The sequence below is a fragment of the Amyelois transitella genome, chromosome 6, assembly GCF_032362555.1.
Source record: "Amyelois transitella isolate CPQ chromosome 6, ilAmyTran1.1, whole genome shotgun sequence".
Classification (NCBI taxonomy): domain Eukaryota; kingdom Metazoa; phylum Arthropoda; class Insecta; order Lepidoptera; family Pyralidae; genus Amyelois; species Amyelois transitella.
The window spans coordinates 5240162-5268008 of NC_083509.1; the positions used below are offsets into that span (position 1 = coordinate 5240162).

General features: G+C 33.4%; 5 protein-coding genes across 8 annotated transcripts; 2 read left to right on the forward strand and 3 right to left on the reverse strand.

Annotated features, from left to right (window-relative positions):
• Positions 1-1360: 1360 nt before the first annotated feature.
• On the reverse strand, positions 1361-5286 carry LOC106131129 (inositol 2-dehydrogenase). The gene is made up of 7 exons (XM_013330122.2): positions 5135-5286; positions 4820-4920; positions 4339-4590; positions 3945-4252; positions 2804-3043; positions 1893-2048; positions 1361-1587 (listed from the first exon to the last, which is right to left on the reverse strand). The coding sequence occupies exons 2-7, from the start codon at positions 4897-4899 to the stop codon at positions 1448-1450; spliced, it is 1176 nt and encodes a 391-aa protein (XP_013185576.2). The 5' UTR covers positions 4900-4920; positions 5135-5286; the 3' UTR covers positions 1361-1447.
• Positions 5287-14035: 8749 nt separating this feature from the next.
• Positions 14036-15195, forward strand: LOC106131179 (ER membrane protein complex subunit 10). Its single transcript, XM_013330182.2, has 5 exons — positions 14036-14175; positions 14255-14419; positions 14504-14775; positions 14880-14976; positions 15053-15195. The coding sequence occupies exons 1-5, from the start codon at positions 14125-14127 to the stop codon at positions 15134-15136; spliced, it is 669 nt and encodes a 222-aa protein (XP_013185636.2). The 5' UTR covers positions 14036-14124; the 3' UTR covers positions 15137-15195.
• Positions 15196-15953: 758 nt separating this feature from the next.
• Positions 15954-17916, reverse strand: LOC106131178 (DEAD-box helicase Dbp80). 2 transcript variants are annotated; one of them, XM_013330180.2, is made up of 2 exons: positions 17798-17916; positions 15954-17420 (listed from the first exon to the last, which is right to left on the reverse strand). In XM_013330180.2, exon 2 carries the CDS (start codon positions 17410-17412, stop codon positions 16015-16017), a length of 1398 nt encoding a protein of 465 aa, XP_013185634.2. In that variant the 5' UTR covers positions 17413-17420; positions 17798-17916; the 3' UTR covers positions 15954-16014. The 2 variants fall into 2 exon arrangements, with proteins under 2 accessions (XP_013185634.2, XP_013185635.1); XM_013330181.2 differs by having other exon boundaries at positions 15959-17420; positions 17672-17829.
• Positions 17917-18997: 1081 nt separating this feature from the next.
• Positions 18998-25190, forward strand: LOC106131180 (coiled-coil domain-containing protein 22 homolog). 3 transcript variants are annotated; one of them, XM_060944640.1, is made up of 9 exons: positions 18998-19227; positions 19938-20036; positions 20630-20801; positions 20992-21256; positions 21743-22023; positions 22908-23135; positions 24362-24501; positions 24732-24879; positions 24960-25190. In XM_060944640.1, the coding sequence occupies exons 2-9, from the start codon at positions 19987-19989 to the stop codon at positions 25188-25190; spliced, it is 1515 nt and encodes a 504-aa protein (XP_060800623.1). In that variant the 5' UTR covers positions 18998-19227; positions 19938-19986. The 3 variants fall into 3 exon arrangements, with proteins under 3 accessions (XP_060800623.1, XP_013185637.2, XP_013185638.2); XM_013330183.2 differs by having other exon boundaries at positions 19000-19227; positions 24714-24879; XM_013330184.2 differs by having other exon boundaries at positions 19000-19223; positions 24714-24879.
• A 229-nt stretch (positions 25191-25419) lies between these two features.
• LOC106131182 (uncharacterized) lies at positions 25420-27695 on the reverse strand. The gene is made up of 2 exons (XM_013330186.2): positions 26526-27695; positions 25420-25745 (listed from the first exon to the last, which is right to left on the reverse strand). Exons 1-2 carry the CDS (start codon positions 27573-27575, stop codon positions 25473-25475), a joined length of 1323 nt encoding a protein of 440 aa, XP_013185640.2. The 5' UTR covers positions 27576-27695; the 3' UTR covers positions 25420-25472.
• Positions 27696-27847: the final 152 nt, after the last annotated feature.

Sequence of the window (27847 nt, forward strand, 5' to 3'; positions counted from 1 at the left end):
CTCATCGTATAAAGAAGCAAAAATATCGCGAACGCAATTCGTCATGTCATTATGCAAGGAAAGGGCGAACTTTACGAGTATAATAACGCGAGATGTCTGACTCGGTATGCCTCATGAATGGTGAAACGTTCTTTATTGTACCATGTTTTATGCGAACGATTAACCTTTTAATGTTAGCCGACCGGTCAAATGAAATATATACCCTATCGAAAAATATTTTCCCTTGTAGCTCATACTCGCATCTTGATAATTGTGCTTGCGAGGCAAGGATCTCACATCAGCTTCCATATTCAATAGTATTCACTTTATGGATTTTTTAGTCTTTGTATAGAAGTTTCCAAATTTGGCCAAAATAAGCGTGTAGTTGAGTAAAGTTTGCTTCAAACATAACAATATATTATCAAACAACTAAAAAAAGTTTAAGAAAATAATTTTTTGTATTAAAATTTTGGTAACATTAATAAGAAATTTACCGACGTTACCTGGGCTAAATTTAATTTGTATTTGATGAGTGCTGACTGATCCCGTTGTTTTGTCAAATCACGCGGTTAATGAAAGGCTCCTTGGCCGTACCTACCATCATTTGAATTTTCTTTTTAAACCGCTCTACAAAATGTTTTTAAAATAGACCTTATAAATTGTATGAGAATGATAGGTGTAAAATGAAGGTGAACGTGATGTGGCTTCAAATTTGTCGAGAATTCTCATCAGTGCGTTCATTGTGGCAGCACAATGATAGCAATCCGAGGAGTTCTTCAAAAACGAACATCTTGCGCGACGTACGTTAGATAACAAATTCAATTTTTTTTATATAATATAAAAACCTTTTCATTCTACACATCTCGTGCCTAGGCGCTGTTCTTTTAGAATTCCGTACCTAAAAGGTTAAACCTATTACTAAGTCTCCGCCATCTGTCCGTCGCATATCCGTATCTCATCAACTGTGATAGCTAGAAAGCTGAAATTTTCACAAATATAATATTACCGTTGCTGCTATAACAACAAATACAAAAAAAAATTAAATATATTGTATTAAGGTATCACTACAATAAACGTGTTATTTTTTGCTTAATTTTCAATTTAAATCCCATAAAAAATGGAATTTTTAAGAAATATATATCGATTTTAAAAACGTGTAGAAACGTGAATATAAAAATAAATATTAAATAACAAACGTGATGATGGTACGGAACCATTCATGCGCGAGTCTGAGTCGCACCTAGCCAGTTTTTTTACCTATGTTCACCTGTTTTCTCCGCGTAGGTATTATTTACTTATGACTAACTATGTATTTAGGCGACCTAAGTTATTAAAATACAAGATTACAATTTTTAGGAAAATTAAAAAAAATACAAACATGTCTTACAAAATAATGTACAAAATTTATTATCAGAATCCATTAACAATATACAAAGTCAATAATCGTATGAGAGCTGTGAGTGGGTACTTAAGAGTAAACTGGTGGAATTTTATCTTTGGACCAATCTATTTCCACAGTCTTGCCGGTACGCGCGCTCTCTTCGGCGGCCGTCGCTATTTTGGTTACAGCCAACGTCTGCCAACTGGTCACATTGACGGGCGCTCCATCTGTGTAAAAGATTGAAAGAAATTGAGGCTTCTGGTATCAGGGAAAGAAGCGGATTGGGACTAAGCCCCTCATTTCTGTGATTTGCGAGAGGACATAGACGAACCTTAATGCACAAAAAACCTAAATGTTAGACAGGCCACTGACCATAAAATTTTGGCAAATCTTGGTAGATTAAATTTTATGAATGTAAACAACCCGTAAACAGACTCTGTGGACTGGAGTCCTACAAAATATCAGTCTATACTGCTTTACATTAGGCAGGATATTTTTTTTTATTTTTTTGTACCGCATATTAAGTACTTACGTTGAACAACATCCAAAAAGTGTTCCAATTCATTTTTGTAGGCAAGCCTGTAGCGCGATGGGAATGAGTAGTAAATAGGGGTCATTTTGAGTCCATCTTGACCAATCAGAGCTTCGGTAGAATGGCACGGTCTTTCGTTTTCAACCTTAATCATACCTGAAATATCCAAATCATATTTACCAACTCTCGCTCGAGTCGCTTTGCTCAAAGATTATACAACTTTCTAGCCCCAAGAATATATACCATCCTTCAAAACAGATTAAATATTATAAAGTACACTAACAGACAATTAAAAGATAAGTTGTTTAACTATTTACTCCCTCTAAATGAATATTATATAGATCACCTCTTGATACCATTAAAATAATGAAAAAAAAACACATATTAACTAAAAAGAAAAAAAAATAAGACATAAGGGAATATAACAACGCAAGAGAAATATAAATTTTAATAAAAAAAAATTCAATTTCCTTTGTATTTATATATGCGTTTGTGTATATATGTATCTTGTATATTTTTATATATATGTATATATGCCCTTAAATATATTTTTTTTATTGTATGTTCCTATATTGTTTGTCTTATAAACCCAACGCAAGCATCTCGGTTCTATAGATATAATTATATGTGTGTGCACTGATTACAAAGATATATGTCACAATGTGTTAAAATGATAATAGAAGCCTAATCTAGGAGGTGGGGACCTGGTGTCTTGTATGACAGGCAGTTTAAGCCTATTTCAAGTTAAGAGTTACATATCAATATTGATATGTCCATGAACAGGTCTCGGCAGGAGGTGGAGCTATTACAAAATAAGGAAAAGGAGGGTTATGGAGTTGACGTTTGGATGGATTTAAACTGGGCTATAGATGCGATAGAGAATGCACTTTGATGAAATTGAATAAACCTACCCTTATTTCCAAAAACTTCGAGTCTTTGATCGTATCCATAAGCCGAGTAGCGACTGTTGTCTCCAAGTGCCACCGCCCCAGATGGGAAGGTGAGAAGGAAAGCGATAGTGTCGAAGTCGTCAATAGCCTTCACCTCGGGGATGAGGGCGGTGGCGGTGGCCTGCACGCGCACGGGCAGCTCTCCGAGTACCCAGCACACCATGTCGAAGTCGTGCACCAAACAGTCATGGAACACGCCACCTGGAATTGAAGAGGACGTTGCAGTCTACTCATTGAAGTAATAATATATCTTGGATTCTTTAGGTCTTTCCCCCTTTCCCCCTACCAACATTTGGTAGATGAATACTTCAGCCTTCAAGGATAAACTAAGAAAACAGCCATGTTATATTTCTCTTAAATTTACTATACTCGTATATTCGTCAATCTATACGAATAATGTATAAGTTTTTATTTAGTAGAAAAACCAAAGCCTTTTATTTTAGCAGCTCAAAAATATCTAACGTCTTTATTTTTTATCAATGATGGAAATAAAGTCGAAATATCAATACGTAATGATGACTGCAACGATCGTAAAATAATAAAAGATAAACTATTATCGTAACATAATGTCATGTGTACTGTAAATATTGTTGTTATCATGTTGTAACTTATTACTGGTTTAAGGAACTGGTAAACATATTACATAAACTGATTATACTATCAAAGGTTATGCCGTTATGCCCAGTTTAATTTTAGCGTCGATCCATCAGTTGAACCAAGATAAGAGTGCAACATAATCAAAAACTCTTCTCTTTAATAGGACTTCAGTAGCGTTGAAGGTTGCAGTACATATTTTAAACTTATATGGTTGAGAATCCTAATGTTCATTAACACTATAAATCTTCCATCCTGGCAATCTGTCACTATTTCAGGATCACTAGATAAGTCAATATTATCCATTTTATTGATTTTTGACATTAATAAGCATCCTTTCGAATAAAGTTATACCTACTTACTCGTACGTATAAAAAATTTGGTATTTAATGTGACGACCCTGGGTACACTGGATTCTTCGGTAAAAATTTAAAACAAAAATTATCCAAATAGATGCACTCTATACTTCTAAGAAAGATATTTAAATAGTAAAAAAATAAAACGATACCAGATGTTTTCAAGTAGTCGATTGTTGGCAGGGGTGAATCTCTCGCAGTAACTTTAACAATTTGAACATGACCCACTTCTCCTTTACGAACTCTTTCTTTCAGGCCACTGTAGGCTGGGTCAAACCGACGGTTGAAGGCTGCAAAAAGCGTACGGCCCTTCGCCTTGGCGGCTTCATAGCATTTCAATGTGTCTTCAATATTCTCCGCAATAGGTTTCTCACAGTATACATCTTTGTTGTGTGTGATAGAGTTCACTACGATGTCGTGGTGAGTCCATGTTGGGGACGCAATGAATACCACGTTCACACTGCAATGATTTTGATTTGTGTGGTGAGTATATTTATTATGGGAGTACGTTATGATGAAGAATGTATGATAACGATATGAACATACCTCTTATCCTCATAGACACGCTTAACTTCAGCGGAGGTTATAATATGAACGTCGTTTCCAAACTTCCAGAATTTTCTGAGATCATCAAATGTTTCCTTTCTGTCATCAACGATGTATTTCAAGATGATGCGAGGGTTGCCGACGATGCTCGTCAAATGGATAGACCCGGCGCGGCCGAGACCGAACAAGGCACCTACTACTGGGGGAGCATGGGATTTAGACGAGTGATTCCTTGTACTGAAGTTAACAAAGCTGTTGAGATAAAAAACAATGGAAATAATCGTTATATGTAACTACAATAGATTGGTTTAGGAACATTTTGGTAATACAGATAATAAAATATGAAAAGTAATTTATACTATCGCAATATATGTATGTATATTTTCCAAATTATCTTCACGATCTTATTTTTAATAAAATTCTATTAAATCTTCTACATATAATATTGAAGTACGTGCTGAAGTAAGTATTAAATTCTTACTCTCTGTATAAGTAGTCTTCAGGTGGGTACGTCGCCTGCAAGGTGTAAGGAGATGGTCCTGCAAACTTTTTTGTGGCCATGGCTTCTAAATAATTTGATACCTAAAATTTACATATAGAGCAACTCAAATTATATAACAACTTATTTTAATAATCTAAAGAGGATTTTTATCAGATTTTTAATAGCTATTCAACTTGATAAAAGTAGCAAAATGTGCAGGCAAATACTACTTTTATTTACATAAATACTTAGCAAGAACAGAAAATATTTATGCAGCCGAGAAAAAAAACGCTGTTTAAAACTGTGGTCACCTACCTAAAAGTCCACCAATTACAAATATTGTGTAGAAACTTTGCCTCCACACTGACAGACCAAACAATGAGTTGATGGTAGATATGGCACTCCTTAATATACATTCGCAATAGTGTAAGATAAAACGAAAATATACATTTTTATGGGTGTTTAGATAATAAGCCCCCGCTACAGAGATGTATTTCAATTTAAAAACCCGGCCAAGAGCGACTTGGATCACGTATATAGGGTTTCGTACAATCATCACGTTTGTTATTTAAATATTAATATTTTATATTCACGTTTCTACCTGTTTATTAAAATCAACCAAAAATTGCTTGAAAATATTTTAAAATATATTTTAATTAATGCATTAACTAAGAAAACCCTTATATAAAACTAAACAAGATTTCTGTACCACACATATTGATTCAATGATAACTTTTTCTAATGCACCATTGTTAAAAAATTTTCATATTGTAGGTTTTGAAAAACTGAAATCCATAACAATTCGGTAATTATATGATAAAAAGGTTTTATCCATAACGGGGTAGACAGAACAATAGTTTCCAGATTCGAAGAGTATAGAACTAGTAACCTTTTCATAAACTCTGAATCTCAAGCCATCATTTTGCCATCCAGCTCAACGTGTCTTACGATTGAGGCGGCTCTATTGTAGGTTGTTATTGCTAATCGAGTGAATGTTATGGTATAATTTCCCAGAGGACATTGATGTCACTCTGAAAGTTTCAGTCGCGGTTTAGCCATGCATTTTTTAAATCTTTTGTATTTTGGTTAAATAATTTCAACCTGCAAAAAAATTAAAGGCATGCCTAAATTTAATAATAAGTTTAAGAGACATATTGTTTAATACAACTTGGGAAACCTAGGCATGCTTCATATTTTATTGACTACGAGTAAATCTGAAATTTTTGAAATACCATAGATAATTTAAAATTAAGCAAAATTTGCAGATTTAAATATTTCGAGTTTTATGGGTCATTTTAAATACCTCCCTGGCCATTCTGAAATAATCATTAATAAATGTTGTCTTAACCTTTTGCTACGAGATATGAAATCAAAACAAACTTATGGCAATTACAAGCAATCCCATCAAGTTTACAAATTAACGGAATTTACCCATACCATCAAAAAACATAAATAAAATACAGATAAGATATTTTATTATTACTAGTATAAATATTTAGGTATATTATCTTCTTATAAGTATATCACTGATCACCGAGTTAGTATACCTACATACAATAACATTATATCTGATAACTTCGAAGTTAGGCATTGCATATGAACACCAATAACAAGTACCTAATAAGATAAAAAAAACTATCAGGTAAGTAAATAAAAGTACACTTAGTACGAATCTGTATTCTATATGGCATTGTACTTACTACTTTGTGTTACAAGGTTCATCTACCACATCTTTACTAGTTTGTCTTTCTAGTATACAAACGTTTTACTACGATTATGAACAAATACTACCAGTACTTTATACACTGAAAACTTTGTAGAATTAATGCTTACTTTTATGTGAGTATCTAGCATCATACCTAGGTAATTAATTATATTTGTTATTTTGCGTGGAGCGCTAAAATAGCTCGATAAAATTCAGCCAATATTTCTGGATAGGTATGTGAAATGTTAAATGGTAGAGACTAACTTCATTAACGATGGACATGTTCAATTATCTCGTATCTAGTCGATACTGGTACGAGCTAGGACTGGCCTTCGTTGATATCCTAAATGGATATTGTGTTTCATACACAGATCTAGTAACATAGAACAATAATATACGTACCTAGTACTTAGATGTCAGTTAACCACCAATATAGACGTATGTTAGGTTTAACAGTAACTTTAAAACTATTACCTACCTACTCCGATTTATTAATACCGATGTATAAATTTAATCTGTATGCTTATTTTAAAGACACCTGTAATGCAATAGAATTTGAACTAACATTTATATAGGTCCTTATCTGCACAATATTTAAAAATAACGATATGTTGTATCTACCTATGATACCTACTACAAAAATGAACAAATTTTATACAAAAGAGAATATTTGCTGGAGAAACCGCAGGACAAAAAGAGTAGGTGAGTAACTAATTCGTTTAATGCGCTGGAAAGAAGAACCATCCTTGTCCCATACAAATGATAGAGATTGTGGTAAATATCACACGTCAACAACGCGTTGTTTAATTTTACGGTTCCGTGCACCCAATATTTATATCATCAGCCTTTATAGTATGAAGTTATTTATTCATAACAGTTCAAACATTCTACATCGATAATGAACTCGCATAGTTAGAGGAAAATAGGTAACATTATCCGTAACTATCGTTTTTTATTATCCTCTTATTGTGTGAGATAATTCATCCGTAAATTTGTCTAAGTATATCATTGTATCATAAATACTGATGATATGACTAATGCAAGTGATTTTTAATACATTCATATAATCACGTCTTTATCCCTTACGGGGTAAACAGGGCCAGCAGTTTCACAAAGACTGATTAAAATTCTATTCTTAATCGGTCACTCATTGCTGAGTATCGTGACTCCTGATTTTGTCAGACAACAGTGTCCATCGGTTGCGATCTGTCGATTAGTGCTTGGTGGTGCTGATCGGTGTTTCCGACCCCTCAGAGATCTGATCGGACCACCGCTTTGGACGCCGGCTTCTCGGTCTTATTCCCTCCACTTTTCCCGTCACCATGAGACGTTCCAATCTATCATCGTTTCTCCTCGCAATATGGCTAAAGTACCGCACTATACGTTGAAAACAGTTTGTCGACAGACGCTGAACATTTTATTTTTTTATTCCTTCAATATCGCGACATTTATACAGGAAGTCGTCCACGGTATTCTAAGCATGCGGCGCCAACACCACATTTCAAAGGCGTTGCCTGTCAGAGGTTTTGAGTGTCAGCATATAAAGCGATGGATAAGACAAGTGTGTGGACAGGGTATATCTTAGTCCTGTTTCTTTCTTTCCAAACTTTACCCAGTTGAAGCATAACTGTTTTTGTCCTATATGTATCTGTGTGTAACTGCTGCCGTTGTTTTATTACTGAACCATACATACATAAAATCACGCCTCTTTCCCGGAGGGGTAGGCAGAAACTACCTCTTTCCACTTGCCACGTTCTCTGCATACTTCCTTCGCTTCATCCACATTCATAACTCTCTTCATACAAGCTCGGCGGTTTCGGGCACTTTTGACCTGACCCTTTACCAGGACGTCCTTAATTTGATCATTACTGAACCAAGTTATAGAAATTGGTCAACAGTCTCATAATCCTGTAGAAGTTCTCTAGTTTCTCTTGCTTTAATAAAACCCGCCTATTCTTGAAGTATTTGCTAATTCAGGAAAGATCACAAGATCACAGTTCTGTAATTGTTGCATTTGGGTATCGAAGCCTTTTTATGAAGAGGAAGAAGCCGTGTCGGTTGGCCAATAACCGGTATGCTATATCATATGTATATGGCCACTTCATTTAGGCCTAAACTTTTCAAGGCTCTGGTGCTTTATTTCTCTTTGTAACTTTCTAGTTTTTAAGTGCTTTAGATAGTGTGCATCTCGGTTCAATGACATGTCACGTTACACACCATCAACATCATCCTATGGCGTGGATCCCAGTAGCGTAAGTCAGGTTGCAGGAGAACAACACCTTTTTAGAATCACAATCTATAAACACTCGATCTCCGACTCGATATTTAACTTAGCCCGTGAAGCTAAGGGGAAGCGATAATTCGAAATGGTTCCATTTAACATTTTTAAAAACCATCAGATTGATAGCACGTATCCCAGTTTCTACTAGTATATAAGGAATTAAAGCGCAAGCTAACTAACTGCATTTTTCAATTAGAGCCCCGTCTAGCAGTCGAGACCGTAACAAAAACACTGTGACACATTACTGGCTTGTAGCGGATAGCAATATAAATATAATGAAACGAGTTTTATGTATAGTACCAGGGTGACCAAGTGATAGTCGGTGGACGTCAGAAAAACCTGGGGATCGAAACTTGGGTACTCTGACGTGAAACTCGATCACTCTGATTTTTGTTAACTGTTAAGAACTTGGATATTTATTATTACTTTATTATATATATATACTTAATTTATTATTAATGTAAATGACAAATTCGTTATTGGTTTTAAATTGCATCAGGAAAGCTCACACAATTGTTGTTACCTAGGAACCATATTTTATAAGAAAAAAGTTTTTTGGGTGAAATAAGGGTAAAATATAGATAATATGAATTTTCCCAGCCGTTAGAGCCGTTTTTGAAAACGCGAGTTAAAATATAATGCGTCTATACGACTTATACATGTATAATATACCTAAATTATAATATTATAAAGCTGAACAGTTTTTTTGTTTGTTTGATTGTTTGAACACACTAATCTCAGGAACTACTGGCTCGAATAAAAAAAATATTTTTGTGTTGAATAGACCATTTATCGAGGAAGGCTTTAGGATATATAACATCACACTGCAACTATTAGGAGCGGAGAAATAATGAAAAATGTGAAAAAAACCGGGGAGAATTATTCATCCTTGAGGGCTTCAATGATGCCCAAAATAAATATTCCACGCGGACGAAGTCGCGGGCACAGCTAGTGACTTATAAAAGTAGTGCTAGTTAAAAAGTATGTACAGGATAAAAAAAATAATAACGAACTATTTTCTTAATCGATGAGTTATCTATACTTTTATTACATAATAATATTATAAATATGTTTTTTTTGTAATTTGTATTGAATACACAATCTATGCTATAGACATTTTCGCTATCGCCTCCGCCCCCGCCACATCGTGGGCACAGGGCGACACCTAGCTTCCAACTCCGTCACAGTCACCGCTGCCTCCATTGGGATAAATAATTCCACTCGCGCTTATCCACTTCAACTAGTACTAAATTAAGTTTGTCCCGTCTGTCTGCCCCGCGAACAATGTATGGCGCATCGAATGCTCTTTATCCAAGCAGCAGTACCTATCTTACTACCAAATGATCAGTTTTTTTTTATTCAATTTCTTTATTCTTTTATTAATTTAACTAATTTACTCTGAAGAACGTATTGTGTTATTTAAAAAAATAACTCGAAAGACGCATCAATGAGCAAGACGTTTATTACGGGATAGACGGGGAATATTATTTAGTATTAGGTACTCAATTTTTTTATCTTTATAAGTGTAGCATATTCTAATTTCTTCCGCTAAAATTAAAAAGGTAACAAAATTTTATTTAAAATTAAAAAACAACCGATACATTTTACTTAAAACACATCTCTTTTTAGCACCTGGGATTCAGATAAGGACATTCTCGATTAAACCATGAGTATTCTCTAGGTATTAATGCGCTTTCATTTGAGTATATTCGACAACATTCGGTTTTCCTTAATCTAACCATGTCTTAGAACACTCGACGTAAATCAATTTTTATCCAAAAATAAACTAAATTGAAATCGCTCCATCCGTTTGTGAGCTATGATGCCACAGATAAAAATACAGACATGTCAAGTTTATAACACCCCTTTATTACGTCGCGGGTTAAAAGTAGAAAAAGTTAAGAAGTGCACGCTCTGTCATTGCTAGACCTGCGTAGATAGAAGGCACTAGGTCACTAAGAGTTCAATAAAATATCCTGTAGAACTAACGATTTACTGGTATGTTATATTATTGGAACTCAAGAATTCCAATAATGTTCCAATAAAGGCAAAATTATTTTACTCATTTATCTCATTGCGGCTGAAGTTAAAAAAGATGTATTATATTACTAAACCCGATTACGCTCTTGGAGTTTCCCTTGTGCTCAAAGTGAATGTACTGAAGCGGAATTTTCCATGTCAGAGGTAAAGGCAAGTAGGATATGTTTAATTTCATCCCATATGAGAGCACGTAAAAGAATTTTCTGGACCCAAATCCTTCTGAAAATTTTTTAAGATACGTAGGGTATTGTTTTTTGTTTTCAATAGGCCTCTCAACATCACAGTAATATACAACACACGATAAATACTATAAGAAGAAAAAAATCTAAGATCATCAAATTAATTCATCAATACATAATAAAACAGTAAAACGGTTTTGTCTGTACTGTAGTTTGAGTATATTTTCAAAAAAATAATTTATTACCATGAAGAAATACTAACCGAGCATGAATTTGAAAAAAAAAACGTAAATAACGAAAAAAAAGCTTATCTTCGGAACTACTGAACGGATTTCAATTAAACTTTTTTTTGTTGTAGGTATAGCTCTTATGCCTAACCAACATATGTATTTTGGAATGAACAGCTAATGTCATACCATAACAGCTCAGCTAAACTATAGGAGATATCGAAAAGACGTCTTAACAAAAGTTGTTCAGCTTGATGAGCATTTTCTGTTACCGAATAAAAATCGAAGATCTGGAATGCCTGATGCAGAACCAATACAGACCAGCTAAACTATCCAAATTATAGAAAAGAAGTCTTAACAAAAGTTGTTCATACTGATGAGCATTTTCTGTTGGCGTATAAAAATGGAAGACCTGGATCATGCCAAAGGGATCAGCTACGCTGTAGATATGTAATATACGGAAATTACGTATTAACAAAAGTGATTCTACCTGATGATATATATGTATATCGGTCTATTAGTTTTTGAGTTTATTCGTTACAAACAAAAATACGAATCTTTTTTCTCTACATAATACCTATTAGCACGGATTGTTAAATATTTGCTATCAAACGTAGTGCCCTGGGGCTCCGCTGCCGTGAGAATTTTGGGATATAAAGTATTTTTTAGTTAATTCAAATTATCCTATGAAATGGCAAATTTCGTTGCAATTAATTTTCGTGAATTTTGCGTAAATTTAATAACCTTAACTTTCGTATTTCCGATAACACGCAAACGGAGTTGCGGGCAACAGCTAGTAACCTATATTTTGTAGGTGTAATCGTCCGTCATAAATCCGTTGTATAGTATAGAAGGAACCAAACGAAAATAATTCTGTGACTAAGCAGAATAGCAAAAACTTGAGAAAAACATTTTTTTCCTCTTGGTCATACTAATTTGTCATACCCGTATGACTACGGGGATAAACTCATACCTAATGGTCTTATTGACGAAATGTATTTGCATTTAAAAACAAATTTTTTAAAATAATTTGGAACTTCAGACTTAATATTTATCATAACTTTGGTTTTTATAAAACATTTACATAAACGTAATACGTTAATAGTGGGTATTGTTTATTGGTGGTCAGAAATTGTAAGCCAACACGTGCGTGCCGGGGTCAGGATTAACAACTTAGATTGGGAACCAACTTCGAACTTCCGAACTAATGAGATAAACTCTTTCATCTTGTTTCCTGCTGATTGTACTTACCTATGGTATATTTATATCGTAACTAATATATTGTACAAAAAAAAACAATTAAGTAGGTATTGATTTTACGGTTTTTCTTATTTCGTTATCGTATTTCGTACCCTGTAGATGTTCTGTAGACGTACCAGTTTAAGTATAGGTATATTATAACAGTTCTTCTGTTGTGTCGAAGAAGAAGACGTCAGGGTAGTGGAGGATAGGCAATATTTAGGTAGGTACTTTTATTATTATTCCATGTGAGATAAAGATGTGACATGTATATCGGAGATGAAAATGCTATAATGGAGGTTTGACAAAACCGCGTTACAATTATCTGTATTTGCGGCAGCCTTCATATAGAAAAAGGCTACACTGATACGATCACGTTTTGTGGAAGCCTGCAGGCTATCTGGGTAACAAATGTCTGGCCATGCTGAAGAAAACATGGCGTGACCTCGTTAAAGATAATACGCGTGCCAATAGTCTGAAAGCTGAAGTGCCGCAGACCAGACAAAGTGGAAAGATAAAAATTAATATCTATTAATATGGATAAGGGACAAATTACACAGATTGAGTAAGCCTAATCTTAGTAAGTTCGAAACTTGGGTTACGAGAAACCTGTCTCTCTTCTCTCTCTTATCACTGCGTGTCATGTACAGAAGTGTTTCGGGGCCCGGGGTCCGCCTTTCGAGGTTTCTCTCTCCACTTGGTTCGGTTTCATTGCCTCGCATATTATCTTTTGCGACGTCCAGCTCTAACACAGGTCACGTCTCGCTGCCATATAGGTAACGGGACAGCCCTAATGATGGATTTATAGACTTGCCCTTTAAGCCTAACTTCCTTGAGCCTTGACGTCTCAATCGATATCCCCGGACGTATAGAATACCTACAGTTCCTAAGTTACTACCTACCTACTTATTTAATATGTCCTGTACCTACGCTAGAACAGGTTATCGCCTATGCATGCGCATAGGGGATCTGTTTTACAGGCCTTGTTCTCTGTCTTCGCCACATTGAGCTTCAGACCTCCGTTATCAATTAATTCCTTCCACGCGGACCTCCGGTGTCACAGACAAGCGCTTTACCGCTGCGCCACAGAGGTCATGATAAAGATAAATGTTGGAAAGCGGGCACCGGGCCCGGAAACAATATAGCGGTGGGGCAACTAGAAATGCGCAAAGATTAGAGGGAGACCGTGAGGAACTCTCGGTTTCGCGCCAGCCTTCATGTCTCTAACATAGCAGACAAAATACAAGAAACTTGCCTAGATACAGTTTAGGAAACAAATGTCTGTCGATGCCAGCTCCTCAGGGCCCAGAAAAATCGAGGACAGATAGAAAAAAGAAAAGATGATATGGCTACAACCAATAGACTTAAAACTGAAGACGCCGGAGACCGGACAAAGTTGAGAGAGAGAAGTCACCCTGACTTGAAACATTACTTTGGAGGATAAAAAGTACATAGTATTTCTATTTAATTTGTGAAGAAGCATAAGCCAAAAAGGACTTGTTTCTTTATGTCACTGTCGTCACGTCAAATATTGTATTTCTCATTCTGTCTGTCATTCAGTCGGCCAAACCTAAAACCATCGCAAATTTTTCAATAATATACATATTTATTGCTCGTTGATATATAATTTAAATATGAAAACTATTATAAAATTCGCATACTTCTTCAAAATATTACAATTTGTGGTAAAAATATTACTATTTGAAAGCGTTTGTAGTTCTATAAAATTTATTCTATTATACTAACAGCTAATGCTTTTTTCAGGTGGGTATTGATTATGATGGATGGTTAAACATTAAAATTGAACACAAACTAAATTGTGAAGAAGACTATTGTACCCGGGGAAACATTGCTCTTAAGAGCATTAGGACCGGAACTTCGGTCATAGAACAAAAACCATTTACTAAACAACATATTGAAGAACTGAAAGTAAGTAGGTAGCTTTTTGTTAGATGCACACTCTAAATACGCACGCCAATTTGTTTGTAAACATTACATTATTTCTATTTTCAGGAAATAGCCGATTATGATGGATTTTATACCATTAGAACACTAGTTACTTCTGCTGAAAACAAAGAAACAGAATTCTTATCCTCTGTTAAAGCTAGAGCTTTCCTAGAGAGTGGATTATCTGATGTTATAAATGCATGGGTTTTACCCAATGGTGCAGTCACTGTAGTCAGCTTTCAAGTGGCAAATATTTCTCGCACTCTGCAATATGAAACCAATGAACGATATGCAGTAAACTCAAATTTCTATTTACGTTATGTGGATCAAGCCCCTGTGTAAGTTTAATTTTAGTTCAATGACAAAATTTCTACATACTTATATTGAATCATTCATTAGTAAGATATATCCTAAAACATTGGATTTTGGGTAATTATTTCAGGCCTGATACAACATCGTACATACAAAAATTGGAGCGTGAAAGAGAAGCTAGAGAAAAAGGAGATTTAAAAGATAACAGATCATTTCTAGCAAAATATGTAAGTTATATTGTGTATGTCAACAAATGATCACATGGATGCAGTCATGTTATTAAAAATCTGTTCTTTTTTGCAGTGGATGTACATCGTTCCTATTGCAATCTTTGTGATGATATCAGGAGCAACAAATCCAGAGCCAGCTGCACAAGCTTCCCGTTAATAATATTTATTTTAGTCTATAGTAATAGAAAGTAAATGTTATTAATTCTAAGTATGAAATGGTTTTTTTCTATTTATTTATATACCTAACATAAAAAGTAAGAGTAAAATATGCTTGCAAAATTTTCTGAAAACCACATCATTGAAAATGAAGGAAGTTTATTATTTAGTTAAAACTGCTTGGTTCAGGGAAGCATAAAAGAGCACCACTATTGAACAATGATCTTTATAAGAAGGTATATAAAGTGTAATACGTCTTCTGGGGACCCTATATAAGCGCGCGCGCGCCCCGGCCCTTCGCCTTTCGTCTACTTCAGTTGTCACCAAGTTATTTATCATCATAAATGTGTATATCAAGAAAACTTGCCATACAAAATCTGTTAATTGTATCCCAAAAAATGTATTTGTATCATAACAATTTTTACATACATACATAATCACGTCTATTTCCCTTGTGGGGTAGACAATTTTTGGAAAGGAAAATAGTTTTTCTTGTTTTGTTATAAACTGTTTCAGAAAGTTATTCATTTTTCTTTTAGTGAATTATTATTAATTTATGATTGATTCATTTATTCGGTGAACTGTGTAAATTATGTCCTGGTAAATAACAATCTTGAAACCTAAAATAGCCAATACAACTGGTGGTTGAAAACTAAATTTGAATATTAGGGTAGGTGTAGCCATATGAAACTAAAGATTTATAGAAATTTTTAGAAGAATAAACCTGATTTAAACAAAGTAAACAATTAATCAGACATAATAAACATATTTTTTATCTAGTTCAATTTTTGTTTATTAAGTTCAGCAAGATGTATATATTTCTTCTTGTATAGGAAATACAAGTACAAAAATAAACCTTATCAATAATATAAAAGAAAATTATGCACCAATCTTCTCAATTTCTTCAGCATCCTCAATATCCAGCAGCCTTATCTTTTTTCCAAAGTGAGCTTCAATATCTGTGCAGATTTCCATAGCCAATTGAGAATCAATTAGATTTATAGCAATTCCAGCCTTGCCAAACCTTCCTGTACGGCCAATTCTGTGCAAATATGTCTCACAATCAGCTTTTTTATTCATATCCATAGGCATGTCAAAGTTCACAACAAGAGTAACTTGTTCTACATCTATTCCTCTTGACAAAACATTAGTGGTTATCAATACCTTCTCCAAACCTGCTCTGAAACGATCTAGTACTGCTATTCTCTGTTCCACAGTAAGTTCTCCTGATAGCACTGCTACTGAGTGACCATCCTTGGACATCTTTTCTGACAACCAACTGGCAGTTTTTCTTGTGTGACAAAATATGATTGCTTGCCCAATAGTAATAACTCCATAGATGTTACAAATTGCCCGATATTTCTCATCTGAATTTTTGCACTTTACATAATATTGCTTAATGTTATCTAAGGACTCTTCTTCACGGAGAAGCCGAATAATAATTGGATTTGGAACAATGATTTCGGCAAATTCCATTACTGCAGTACCATAAGTAGCAGAAAAAAACATCATTTGGCAAGTGCTAGGTAAACATTTGTGAATACGAATGCATTGATCTTGATGCCCTTGCCTATCTATCATAACATCAGCTTCATCTAATACAAATACCTTAATTTTGCTTAAATCAAACATACCAAACTTAACACCCCAATCAAGCATCTTGCCTGGAGTTCCAATAATAATATGATCTGTTATCTTAGTACCTCTTGGTACTTCTTCCCCTCTCACAGCATACTTAAGTTTTATTTCTGGACAAAATTTTGCCATCTTAGCAGCAACTTCACCAGTTTGAATGGCAAGTTCATAAGTGGGACTAAGACATAACACTTGGGGATAATTCTTTGTGGTATCAACTCGACTCAACATCGCAAGCACAAAGGCAGCAGTCTTACCAGTGCCAGATTGAGACTGTGCAATCATGTTTTGTGGTGGATCAGCCAATAGTGTTGGTAAGGCAGTTTCTTGAATTTTTGATGGTGCATTGAACCCCATATCATACACTCCTTTCAAAAGGTTAGGTTTCAGATGAAGTGCTTCAAATGTCTTCACTGAATAAAGAGGGGAATTTGGATCTTTTCTCTGAACTTCAATATCTAACTTTGATTCTACTAAACCTTGTCTTATTATTTTCATTAATAGTGATGTTTCAGCTGGATTCACTACATCAGGTGTATCATCAGATTCTGTTAACTGATCTTGAGGTTTTTTCAAACCCAATCCAGCAACTTTGTTAGTGATTTCCAATTCTTCAGCTTTTTGTCCCCACTGATTTGCCATTTTGGAGCCTGAAAACATGAGAAAGAAATTGTGTTGTTTTTATATAGTTTTCACTATATATTTATTGAAGTAACCATATGAAAGAAGCTAGAATTAGAACAGAAGAGACCAGCGTGCTCTTGCCGTGGAACAGAATAATAATAATACAAAAAGATTCCATACTATGGCTAAACAATCTGCTAAATGTTTATGTTAATGTTAAAACCAAAATGTCATTAAGTTCTAGCTTGTTTGAGAGGCGTAGGTACTAGTAACTTACGGGTAATGTAATTTATCGTTGCTATAATTATTATTTTAAATTAATTGTAAAAACCAGTTAATTCAAAGGACAAAATGTAAATTGCAATGGCCTAAAATTTGTTCTCAAAAATCAGAGAAAGTTAACCTCTTGTCAGCTCTACTTTGAAAATCAGATGAACGCCACAGACCACAGATAATAATATGTTATGTCTAAGTTAGATAGGACACCCATTGGCAGGGCATCTTAACGTTACCAAATTTTATGTCTGACACCGTTATAGGCGTTATAAGATTACATTACCGATATTAAATTACAAAAATCGTTTCCGTTATTTGAGACAAAGGCAAATACAAAAAGAAATAACGTTTAACACTCATAATTAATATTACTAGTAACGTTATATGAGTGTAACGGTAAATTAAAAAAAAAATATCTTTACAGCATAATGGTACTTAATTTATAGAGAAAAATAGTGGGGAGTAATAAATTTTGCAAGGATAGATACAAACGGGGTAAACCGGTAAATACTAGTGTAAATAGGAACGGCACATGAATGCAACATCGCTCATAAAAACATCGATGTCAAAAAAACATCGCTGATAAGAACGATATATCGATGTTTTGTTTTTACCTTGAAATACGACCTGGTAACAAGAAATGTGGAAGAATATTATATATATAAGAAGTATATATATAAATCTAAATTAATAAAATATAAATAAATGTAAAAAAAATATTATAATGATAAAATGTATAATTTTATGCAAGTTTTTACAATTCCCTGTCAACCATGAAAAAACAATTTAGTAGAGGCCTTTGCCCAGCAGTGGGACATAACAGCAACAGGCTTAGGAAAAATAAAAAGTAATACAAAACAAATTATGTAGTTCTTGTAATCTAACAATCGTGATATAGAATTTACAGAACAGAAGCTTGGAAAGCCTGGGGACAAAGGCTTTCCAAGCTTCTGTTCCTATCTTGAGTGATTGTTACCCCAGCTTCTGAAAATAATCTTTCGCTTGGAATTGATGTTGCAACGATCGGGAGGTATGTCATTGCGATCCTAAAGAGTTTAGGAAACAGAGATTTTATGTCTTCCCAAATTTCAATTGCAACCCTCTTTATCGGTGTTACAGGAGATGAAAGGTACATGTGGACCTCGGTTTCGCTGATGGAGCTTAGCGTAGGCGTAGCTGAAAAAGTTTATTTGACGGAACATGCACGAACGATGTATCGTCGATACATCGCTGTTCCAACATCTATGTTAACATCGATATTAACATCGATGTTTTTATGAACGATACATCGATGTTTCTAAAACATCGATACATCGTTTTCATCCCTACACATTAATAGGACGAGGAAGTTGATCGTACTGATTTCTTATATACATTAATGATATCACAGATGAACAGAATCACAGATGGTAAAGAAAATTGACGAAAATGTCATTGTGATTGTGATGGTGACTGATTGATTGTCAATTGCGAAGCTTTAATAGGAGTGGATAAATTCAATTTGAATTGAAAGTAAAACCTTCGTCAGGATAAACTAAAGTTTAACTATTTAAGTAGGTAAATATGTCTGTATTTTATGAATATTTAATATCATATATAATAATATTTCTGTTCTAAACACTTCAAAGATAAACTGAAAAGTCACTTACTACAATCTCAATCCAATACATAACAGCAAACCTTTACATACCCTTTGCATTTTTCTGTAGTTTCCTTCTGCCTACCTTTTGTCTACTTTGCTTCAACAATAAGAACATAGTTACACTCACGCTCATACTCAACATATATTAACTCCCTAGCACTGCTGTCTTCTTGTTATTTTGTGTTGATATTTTTAATATGTATCCTTCATATTGAATGGCAAAGCCTCCGTACTAGGTTCCACTGAAAATCAGCGCATTGTGTAACCTCATCATACACATGCATATGCTGAGTGGAAACCCTTTTGGTCGCATCATGTATTTTTTATTTTTATCTCTGTTTATGAATGAAAATGTTATGTTACATCTTGCCAAATAAAGATTTTTCTTTCTTTATTTTTCTTTCTTTCTTTCTTATTTATTTATTTATGTAAACGGAGGTCCTACAGTGTAATTACGATTAGCCACCACACTTATTTGTTTAATTTAACGCATTTTATTTTTATCAAAAAGTTCGCCTAGGTATGTCCTTCCTTTAATGTATAAAAATTGCCGCGGAAGAAAAATTATTACAATTACTTATTTATATACCTACTGAGCTTAATAACTTAATAAAGTGGTTTTCAGATATTTAACTACATCTATAAAACTACTTTATAAATTTATTACACGGAAGATGGAAGAAGTAGACTCTATAATTTTACATTTTCTTCGCCAATTGAACATGTAAGTACACAAAAAGCAAATACTAAACAAAATTTTAGATTTTTTATTTCACAAAAACAATTTCCTGATGATTGTATGTGTCACACACAGTACCAACAGAAAATAGGAACACTATCTTTTTCATTGATGTCATGAAATGCAACTAGGAGATAATATACTTATTAACTTGGGATTCTTCTTTTAGGCTATGGGCTGACAACCTGTCATAATTTTTTTTAATTTCAATTTTATCACTAAGCCAAACAGCTCAAACTGGCCTTTCAGTCTCTTCAAGACTGTAGGCTTGGTCTACCCTGCTAGGAATATTGACATGATTATTATTATATGTATGAATGAATGAGAGTCAGGGGTTGGGTTAAGATATGTGCCAATCCAATTGATGTTTTATTAATTCAAACTGTAAAAGAGAACATGGTAGGAATTTATAAAACATCAATTGTTGCAGGAACAAAAGCAAAGGTTGCCGAAGTTATACATATAGAGCTCGCTTCATTTAAAAACCTGATAGAAAATAACATGAATACAAAGAGTGAATGCATGCATTAAAACATTTGCCATATGAAGCCTAATACTTGCTTTTTCAAACATTTTAGAAAAATAGATGATAAAATTAAGAATATATGTGAGTTACCTGTGGAAACAATAATTGCAGCTGCTTCAAAATGCCTGATAACTATAAGTCCAACTATCAAAATTCCTATGAAATTACCATCTGGTATATCACATAGGATAGAAGTTGCAGCTCAAATAGCATTAACGTGCAAGGTATGTAAATAGTAAAGTCCTATGTTACTATAGATTTTATAATGTATTATTTTAATATACCTACAAATTTTAATCATATACATACATGTGTTTGACCTCCACCTGGATACAAGACAATTGTTTCTCAGCATGATTACATTGTAAAAAACTCATTATCAAACTGTTATTAAATATATATTTCATTTACCAGGATTTAGGATACAAAAATGATGTTGGCTACCAAACTTTTCTTTATCATAATGAAGCAGATCTTAGACAGGTTTTTATGTTTCTTATTGAAAGACTGCCAAATGAAAGCAATCAAACAACAAGTAATGTTTTGCCAACCAACAAGAAATCAACACTTTACAGAGACATTGGACATAGGATTGCTGAAGAATTGAATATTATGTGGATTCCACCATGTTGTAAATCCCAAACACAAAAAAGAATTGGAGATTTTGCTTATCCAACAGGTAATTTTTAATGATGATGGACCTATTAGTAATTAGGTAAACCTATAGTAATAAGGTAGGACCTATAAAATAAGTCCTTTTGAGTAAAAGGAGGCCCAATAAATAATAATATATATTAAGCATGCACTAGAACTAGTGGTCACCTGCCGCTCTGTCCACATAAAACGAAAATACCTAACTTCTGTTTCCGTGGTAATTGCGGGATATCCTGTTATTGCACCCCTAGATCACATAAGGAATGTTCTTCATGTACTTTGCTACTTCCTTAACAAATTTCAAGTTTCTAGACCCAGAAGTTTGAAATGTGCTTTGTCTGTCAGTCAGTCACTAAGTAATGGAAGAGTTCTAGATTGTACAAATTAATGATGTGTGCTAAAGTATGTACAAACCTACATTAGATTTTAATAAGGATACTTATTATGGCTAATGATAATGTGTAGTAATGTGAAATCTTTTTTTTAAATTATAATATTATACATCTTTCAGAATATTTAACAAAACAAACCATCCCTGCTAATCTAACAAAGGAACAAATTATAGAAAAGCTTTTGAAAATTAAAGATGTTAGTAATGAAAGTAGGGCAATCAAAATACAGCCACCTTCAAATCCGGAGCAAGACTTAACAATTAATCACGCAGTTAAGTCAGATGTGCATATTGAGATCAAGCAAAGTCTAAAGGAGTTGAAAGAGGCTGCTATAGTCTTACGGCAAAAATTGGACATGCTGGAAAGTGAGCGAAATGTAATGGATGTTGAATATTCTCAGGTAGGTAATTAAAAATACATTTGAAATACTTTACATTTCTAAGATATACTTTTTTGTACTTATGTATACTTAATTTTATGTTTGTTTTTTCATGTATATTCCTATTTTTATTATAAACAAGTTTAAATACAGGGTTTTTTTAATTTTAATTCAACTGCATAAATTTAACTGTTAAGTGTACTCATCTTAAGGATATTTAAAAACGTTAAAAGAAAAATATCGGTTCATATTTCAGAAAGTACGAAAAAAAATAAAAGTATCAAAATCCACGATCCTAAATACGTCATATCACTCCGGTCGGTGGAAAAGCGACGCGTAAGATTCAGAGATCAACGACACAATTCATTTAGCTGAGCTATCTCGACAACTCTTACTTGATCTTGATACTAGAAAAATAATTTATTTTTCAGACATTTATTTACATGTTTAGTTTTAATTTCTTTTTGTAGTATTGGTCTTTAATAAAGCGTGTGACGTAGTTTTTGAGGGTTTTTTAAATGTGAAAATGTTGACGTTTAATTTAAATAAAAATAGGCTCAAACGGCTCAGAAGCATGGGTATAGTCTATGTTTAAAAGGATGCAGATTTTGGGCAACAATCTGGTCAAAACATTTTCGTATTAAGTTTTGTCTGAAAACTGAGAAAAGATGTTGCCGATCTGATAAATATATATAAAAAGCAGCCTAGGCTGAACTGGAAACATGTAAATATGAGAGGGTATCCTTCTCATCTTTACATGTTTCCAGTTCATAATTATTATCTTTATCGCCATTCTTGATTTTATTCTTTATAGACTTTTTTTTATTCTGTGATCATTAACGTACATGGGAAACCTCATGATAATAAGAAACTATTGTCTTAAAAAATTTAATATATCATTTCAGGCACAAAAGTCATGTGAAAGAGTAGAAGCAGATATGAAGAATATAGAAAATATTTTGAGTAGTATTGGCATAACAGAAATCCATAATGAAGATAACATACAAAATTTGCTAGAGAGAGTACATAGCAATATTAATGTACTCCACAGGAAGAGTGAAGAGCTCACATCGAAAAATTTGACCCTTAAAGTAGAAATAGATAAAGTAAAGAATAGCATGGCACTTTCGGAGGTTAGTGATTTATTTACTTCTTACTCGTGGCTATCACACTTCCCTAACTGACAAACTTCTGTTGGGGTTGATAAATGCATATGAAGCAAAATAAGTTTGAGGGTATTGTGGAATGTAAAAAGATGTAGTCTGTGCTTATCCCTCAGGGAAAGTAATGATATTATAAATTATTTTTGTTTTGTAAAGTCAAACTTGATTTTGATAGGATAAGAGTGTGTGTTGTAGGGATAGAATATTTTGAAAGTTCATTCAAGGTCATTCAGATAAATGTGAAATTTTATTGAATTTAACTGGGGAAGAAGACAAAACTATGAAAACTGGTAAGGCGAATGTTATAGTAGCGGTCGATATGCTAAAGGCGTAGTAAGCTAGTCAAGTAATTCATAAATACCTATATTTAAAACTTTTAGCATTTAGCCTAAGTAGCCTAGCCCATGGGAACGTAAATATCTGATTTCTTTTTATACGCGGGCGGAGCCTAGTGCGAACACTAGTTATAGAGCTATATATCGATAATATAATCTAGTCAGTTGCACAGCCATTTTTATTTTTGTTGGTAAAGAAACCGAGTGGCAATAGATTTGTGTAAAGCTGTTATCACCAGTCTAATTATCTGTAACCCTTTTCCTTTGTAAAAATTCCTAAAACCGGAAAAATCATCGCGGTATAAGCCTTCTTAACATCGTCGTTGTCGGCAAACTGAATGCAAAGGTGTTGAGTAATAGTTAAGAAAGAGATTGATGAAAAAACTCCCATGTTCTTCATGTTCTCCCATACTTGCAAACAGTAGGTACTTGTTTTGGAAAGGAATGGACGTACAGTTCGGTCAAAGGCCGAAAGGCCTATATTGCTCATTCGTGACTCTTGCAAGACCTATTACAGAGAACAGTGAGATGAATTTTAGTTGGCACTATTCATAAATGGTATACATACATATAATCACGTCTATATCCCTTGCGGGGAAGACAGAGCCAACAGTCTGGAAAAGACTCATAGGCGTTCAGCTTATGATGGAATTGAAATTTAAATAATGACAGGTTGCTAGCCCATCGCCTAAAAGAAGAATCCCAAGTTTATAAGCCTAGTCTTAGTCGCCTTTTACGACATCCATGGGAACGAGATGGAGTGGTCCTATTCTTTTTTTAATTGGTGCCGGGAACCACACGGCACTGAAATAAATGGTATGGATGCATAAATTATAATGACAATGTTTTTCCTACTTACAGTCTGAAAGAAACAGGTGCAAAAAAATTCTTATAACATTAAAAAGCAATGCCAAAGAAATGAAAGGCGAGTATGCAAAAAAAGACGAACAGCGGCATCAATTAAAACAAAATTATGACAAATTGAAAGGTGGAAATAAAAGGTAATGTTCATATTATAATTCAATTGTTTCTTTTTTTCATATGATTTAATTGATTTTTTTTTATTATAAAGTGATCTAATACGTACCTAATATGTCTAAACATTTTCATGCTCAATTAAAGAAAAAAAATATTTAAAATACAACTGACTACAAAATTTTGTGTTCGATAATTATTTCATTTTGTATGTTCCAATAATTTTTATGAATAATAGGTCAATTTATACAAAAAGGATCATGGAAATTATAAATAATGTAGACAAACAAAACATGGAAATTAAGAAAATATTGGATGACACTAGACAACTTCAAAAGGAAATCAATACATTAGAGGGTCAATTGGATAGATGCTTTTCCATTGCAGATGAAACATTATTCAGAGTAAGTAAAGAGTGTGGGTAATCATCTATAGTAATGAATGTTGTTTGATATTTATTTAAAAATAATTCCCACAATTTCAGGATGCCAAGAAAGATGATCAAGCAAAGAAAGCCTATAAATTACTAGCTTTATTGCATTCTGAGTGCAATACTATTGTATCTTTAGTAAATGATACTGGTGCATTAGCAAGAGATATTGTAGATTTAGAGGATAATATAAAAACTGAAAAAGCCAAACACACTGAAGAAACCCTCCAAAAAATTAATTCAGACTTAACTAAAATACAGCAGGAAATCAATTATATTAATTAAGTTAATTATGTTAATTAATTTCGTCGTTGAGCTTTCAAAGGCAACAAAACATCCACTTTTTGTTCCATATATATTTGTTTACTGTAAAAAGGACTGATGTATCATGTCTGCATTTTGTTTTGTGTTGTCTAACTTGTAAGTATCGCCCATTTTTTGCTATGGAGCTCAATCTGGATAGCGCATTAAGTTAACTACTACCTATTAATAAAGAAAAATATGTTATTGAATAAAACTCATTATAATCTAACATGCAGTTTTTATTTATAACTGGTGAGTTTGGTTTTATTTCCTTTGTGGTAAGATTTCTGGTGGTATATAATTTTCGTCAATAGTCTTTGATGTCTTTTTCTCTCCATGTTCAACCTCCACAAGTTTTTCTTTTTCCTCGATTTGAAGATCAATTTTATCTTCATTATCGAAAAACCATAATCTCTGTTCCTCTTCTTTCAATTGTTCTTGTTTCTGTTCTATCAACTGCATACGTTTGGCCCTATCCAAACGTTTGATTTGTTCTTCTAATCTCAATTCTCTATGTGTAGCCCATAATTTGAATAACTGAAAATAACCATGGAATTTTGCTTTTTTTATAAATATTGATATATATGTATAATAAGACTGCCCTAGATTCACCCCCAACAACGTTAAACGGGTGTGCAAAACTTAATCAAAATTATACTTTAAATAGAGAGGACCACTATCTGACAAATTAATAAAAATCATTTGTCGACCAACCCCCAATAGAATAACTCAATCACCAGACGAATTAACAAGGAAGGATTTAGGCTATATCACATCATGCTGCAACTATTAGTAGCGAAGAAATAATGGGAAATGTGAAAAAAACAGGGTAAATTATTTATCTATGATGCCCATTTATGAACCTTCTACAATGCCCAAAATAACTATTCCACGCAGACGAAGTCGCAGGCACAGCTAGTAATTCATAATGTTAAAACATTAAAATGTTTTATTTAACAAACATATGTATATTTAACTACTGAACCAAAGATTATGTACCTGTACTTAATACTTTTTTCATTAGATATTTTATTTTTTATTATAAGATAGATAAATTTTGTCATTATTATAAACATTGTTTTTTGTTTATAAGGTACCTATAAACTCAAAAACTACTAGACTGATCATGATTGAATGAATTTAATAAAGTGAAAGACACAAATGATCTAATCTCCTACAAAGAGTGTGATCTCAGTTTGGCAACAGTTGCTCAATGTGAAACACTTTACAATTCCAGGTCTACTGCTGGGAAAGTGTAATAGGATATAGGTACACCAGTGATGACAAAAACTGTAAATATAAAATAAAAATACTTACCTTCTTTTGTTCAATTATATCTTGGTTCTGAGTTTTGTTAATAGCATTTTCAATGGTCATCTTCATTGAATATTCCAATGATTCACCCATTGAATTTACACCAGAAAGGAAGGATACACAATCATTTAAACATTTTTTTTCTTCATCCGGTACAGTGGCAATCTGTCGCTCAATCAATTTAATAATTTCAGGATACACTTTAAATGATTCAATTTTTGTGCATTCTTGGCAGAGATTAATCAAACTCTCATATTTTCTATAAATAAGCCATCCAATAATTTCTAGGTTATTATTTAAATTGTTATTATTTTTTTGTGAAATCCAGGCAAGTGACTTCCCAGCTAATAAGGATAAATCGTTGATATCAAAATGGTCATCAAAATAAGGATTTCTCAAATATTTAACCCTAATTTTTATTTCTTCCACTTTTACATTTTTGGTCTCAGGCTCAGCTAAGACAGCGCTACTGCAGCTATCACTAAAAATATATTTATAACAAGCAAATTGACAAAGAGCACAGGTTATTTCGTTTCCATAATCTTCTTGAAGCATTATCAAGGATGCAACATTAGCCGCTTGTTCATATTCTGAAGTTGTAATTAATTTGTCTAGTAATATATTAGCAGCATAATCATCCAGAAAAACACCATAGTTAAGGGGATCTTTTAACATTTCAATTAACTCATGCACTCTTTCAAATTCAATGTAGTTTCTAACTATTGCGTGATGTGTTGAATCTAGCATAAAACCAGTTTCTGCCGAAAGTCTCAACTTATGCAAAAGATCCCGGAGTTCTTCTAGGTATGTAGGATCCCTCAATGAATTAGCAAATATGTCCACATCTATAGCGGTTATTATACCTTTAGTGGCATAACTTTGGTCCAATACGTTGTAAAAATCATTTAATTTTACTTTATTTAATATCGGTGATGATAGTTGTTCTCTCCATGCTTCATTGCATTTATAATCATTAGTAAGGAAAGTTCTCTGAAAATTAATTGCAAATATTCTTTTTCTTGGAAAAGTTATCTTCTTTAAATTTCGCAACATTATTCTTCCTGAGAGACACTAGGCCAATTTAATTTATTTACTAAGAAAGAAAATTATTAAATTTCAGTGAGGTTAGGTTGTTTTTATTTTTGATGTTTTGTTAATTAACCGTTCAGTCAGCTGTCAGACGTCAAAATCATACATAAGTTAAATTTTTGGGTTGACTTCTATAAATAATTATAATCACGTCTATATTCCTTGCGGGGTAGACAGAGCCAGCAACCTTGTAAGGCAGACAGGCCACGTGCAGCTTTTTGGCCTTATGATAGAAA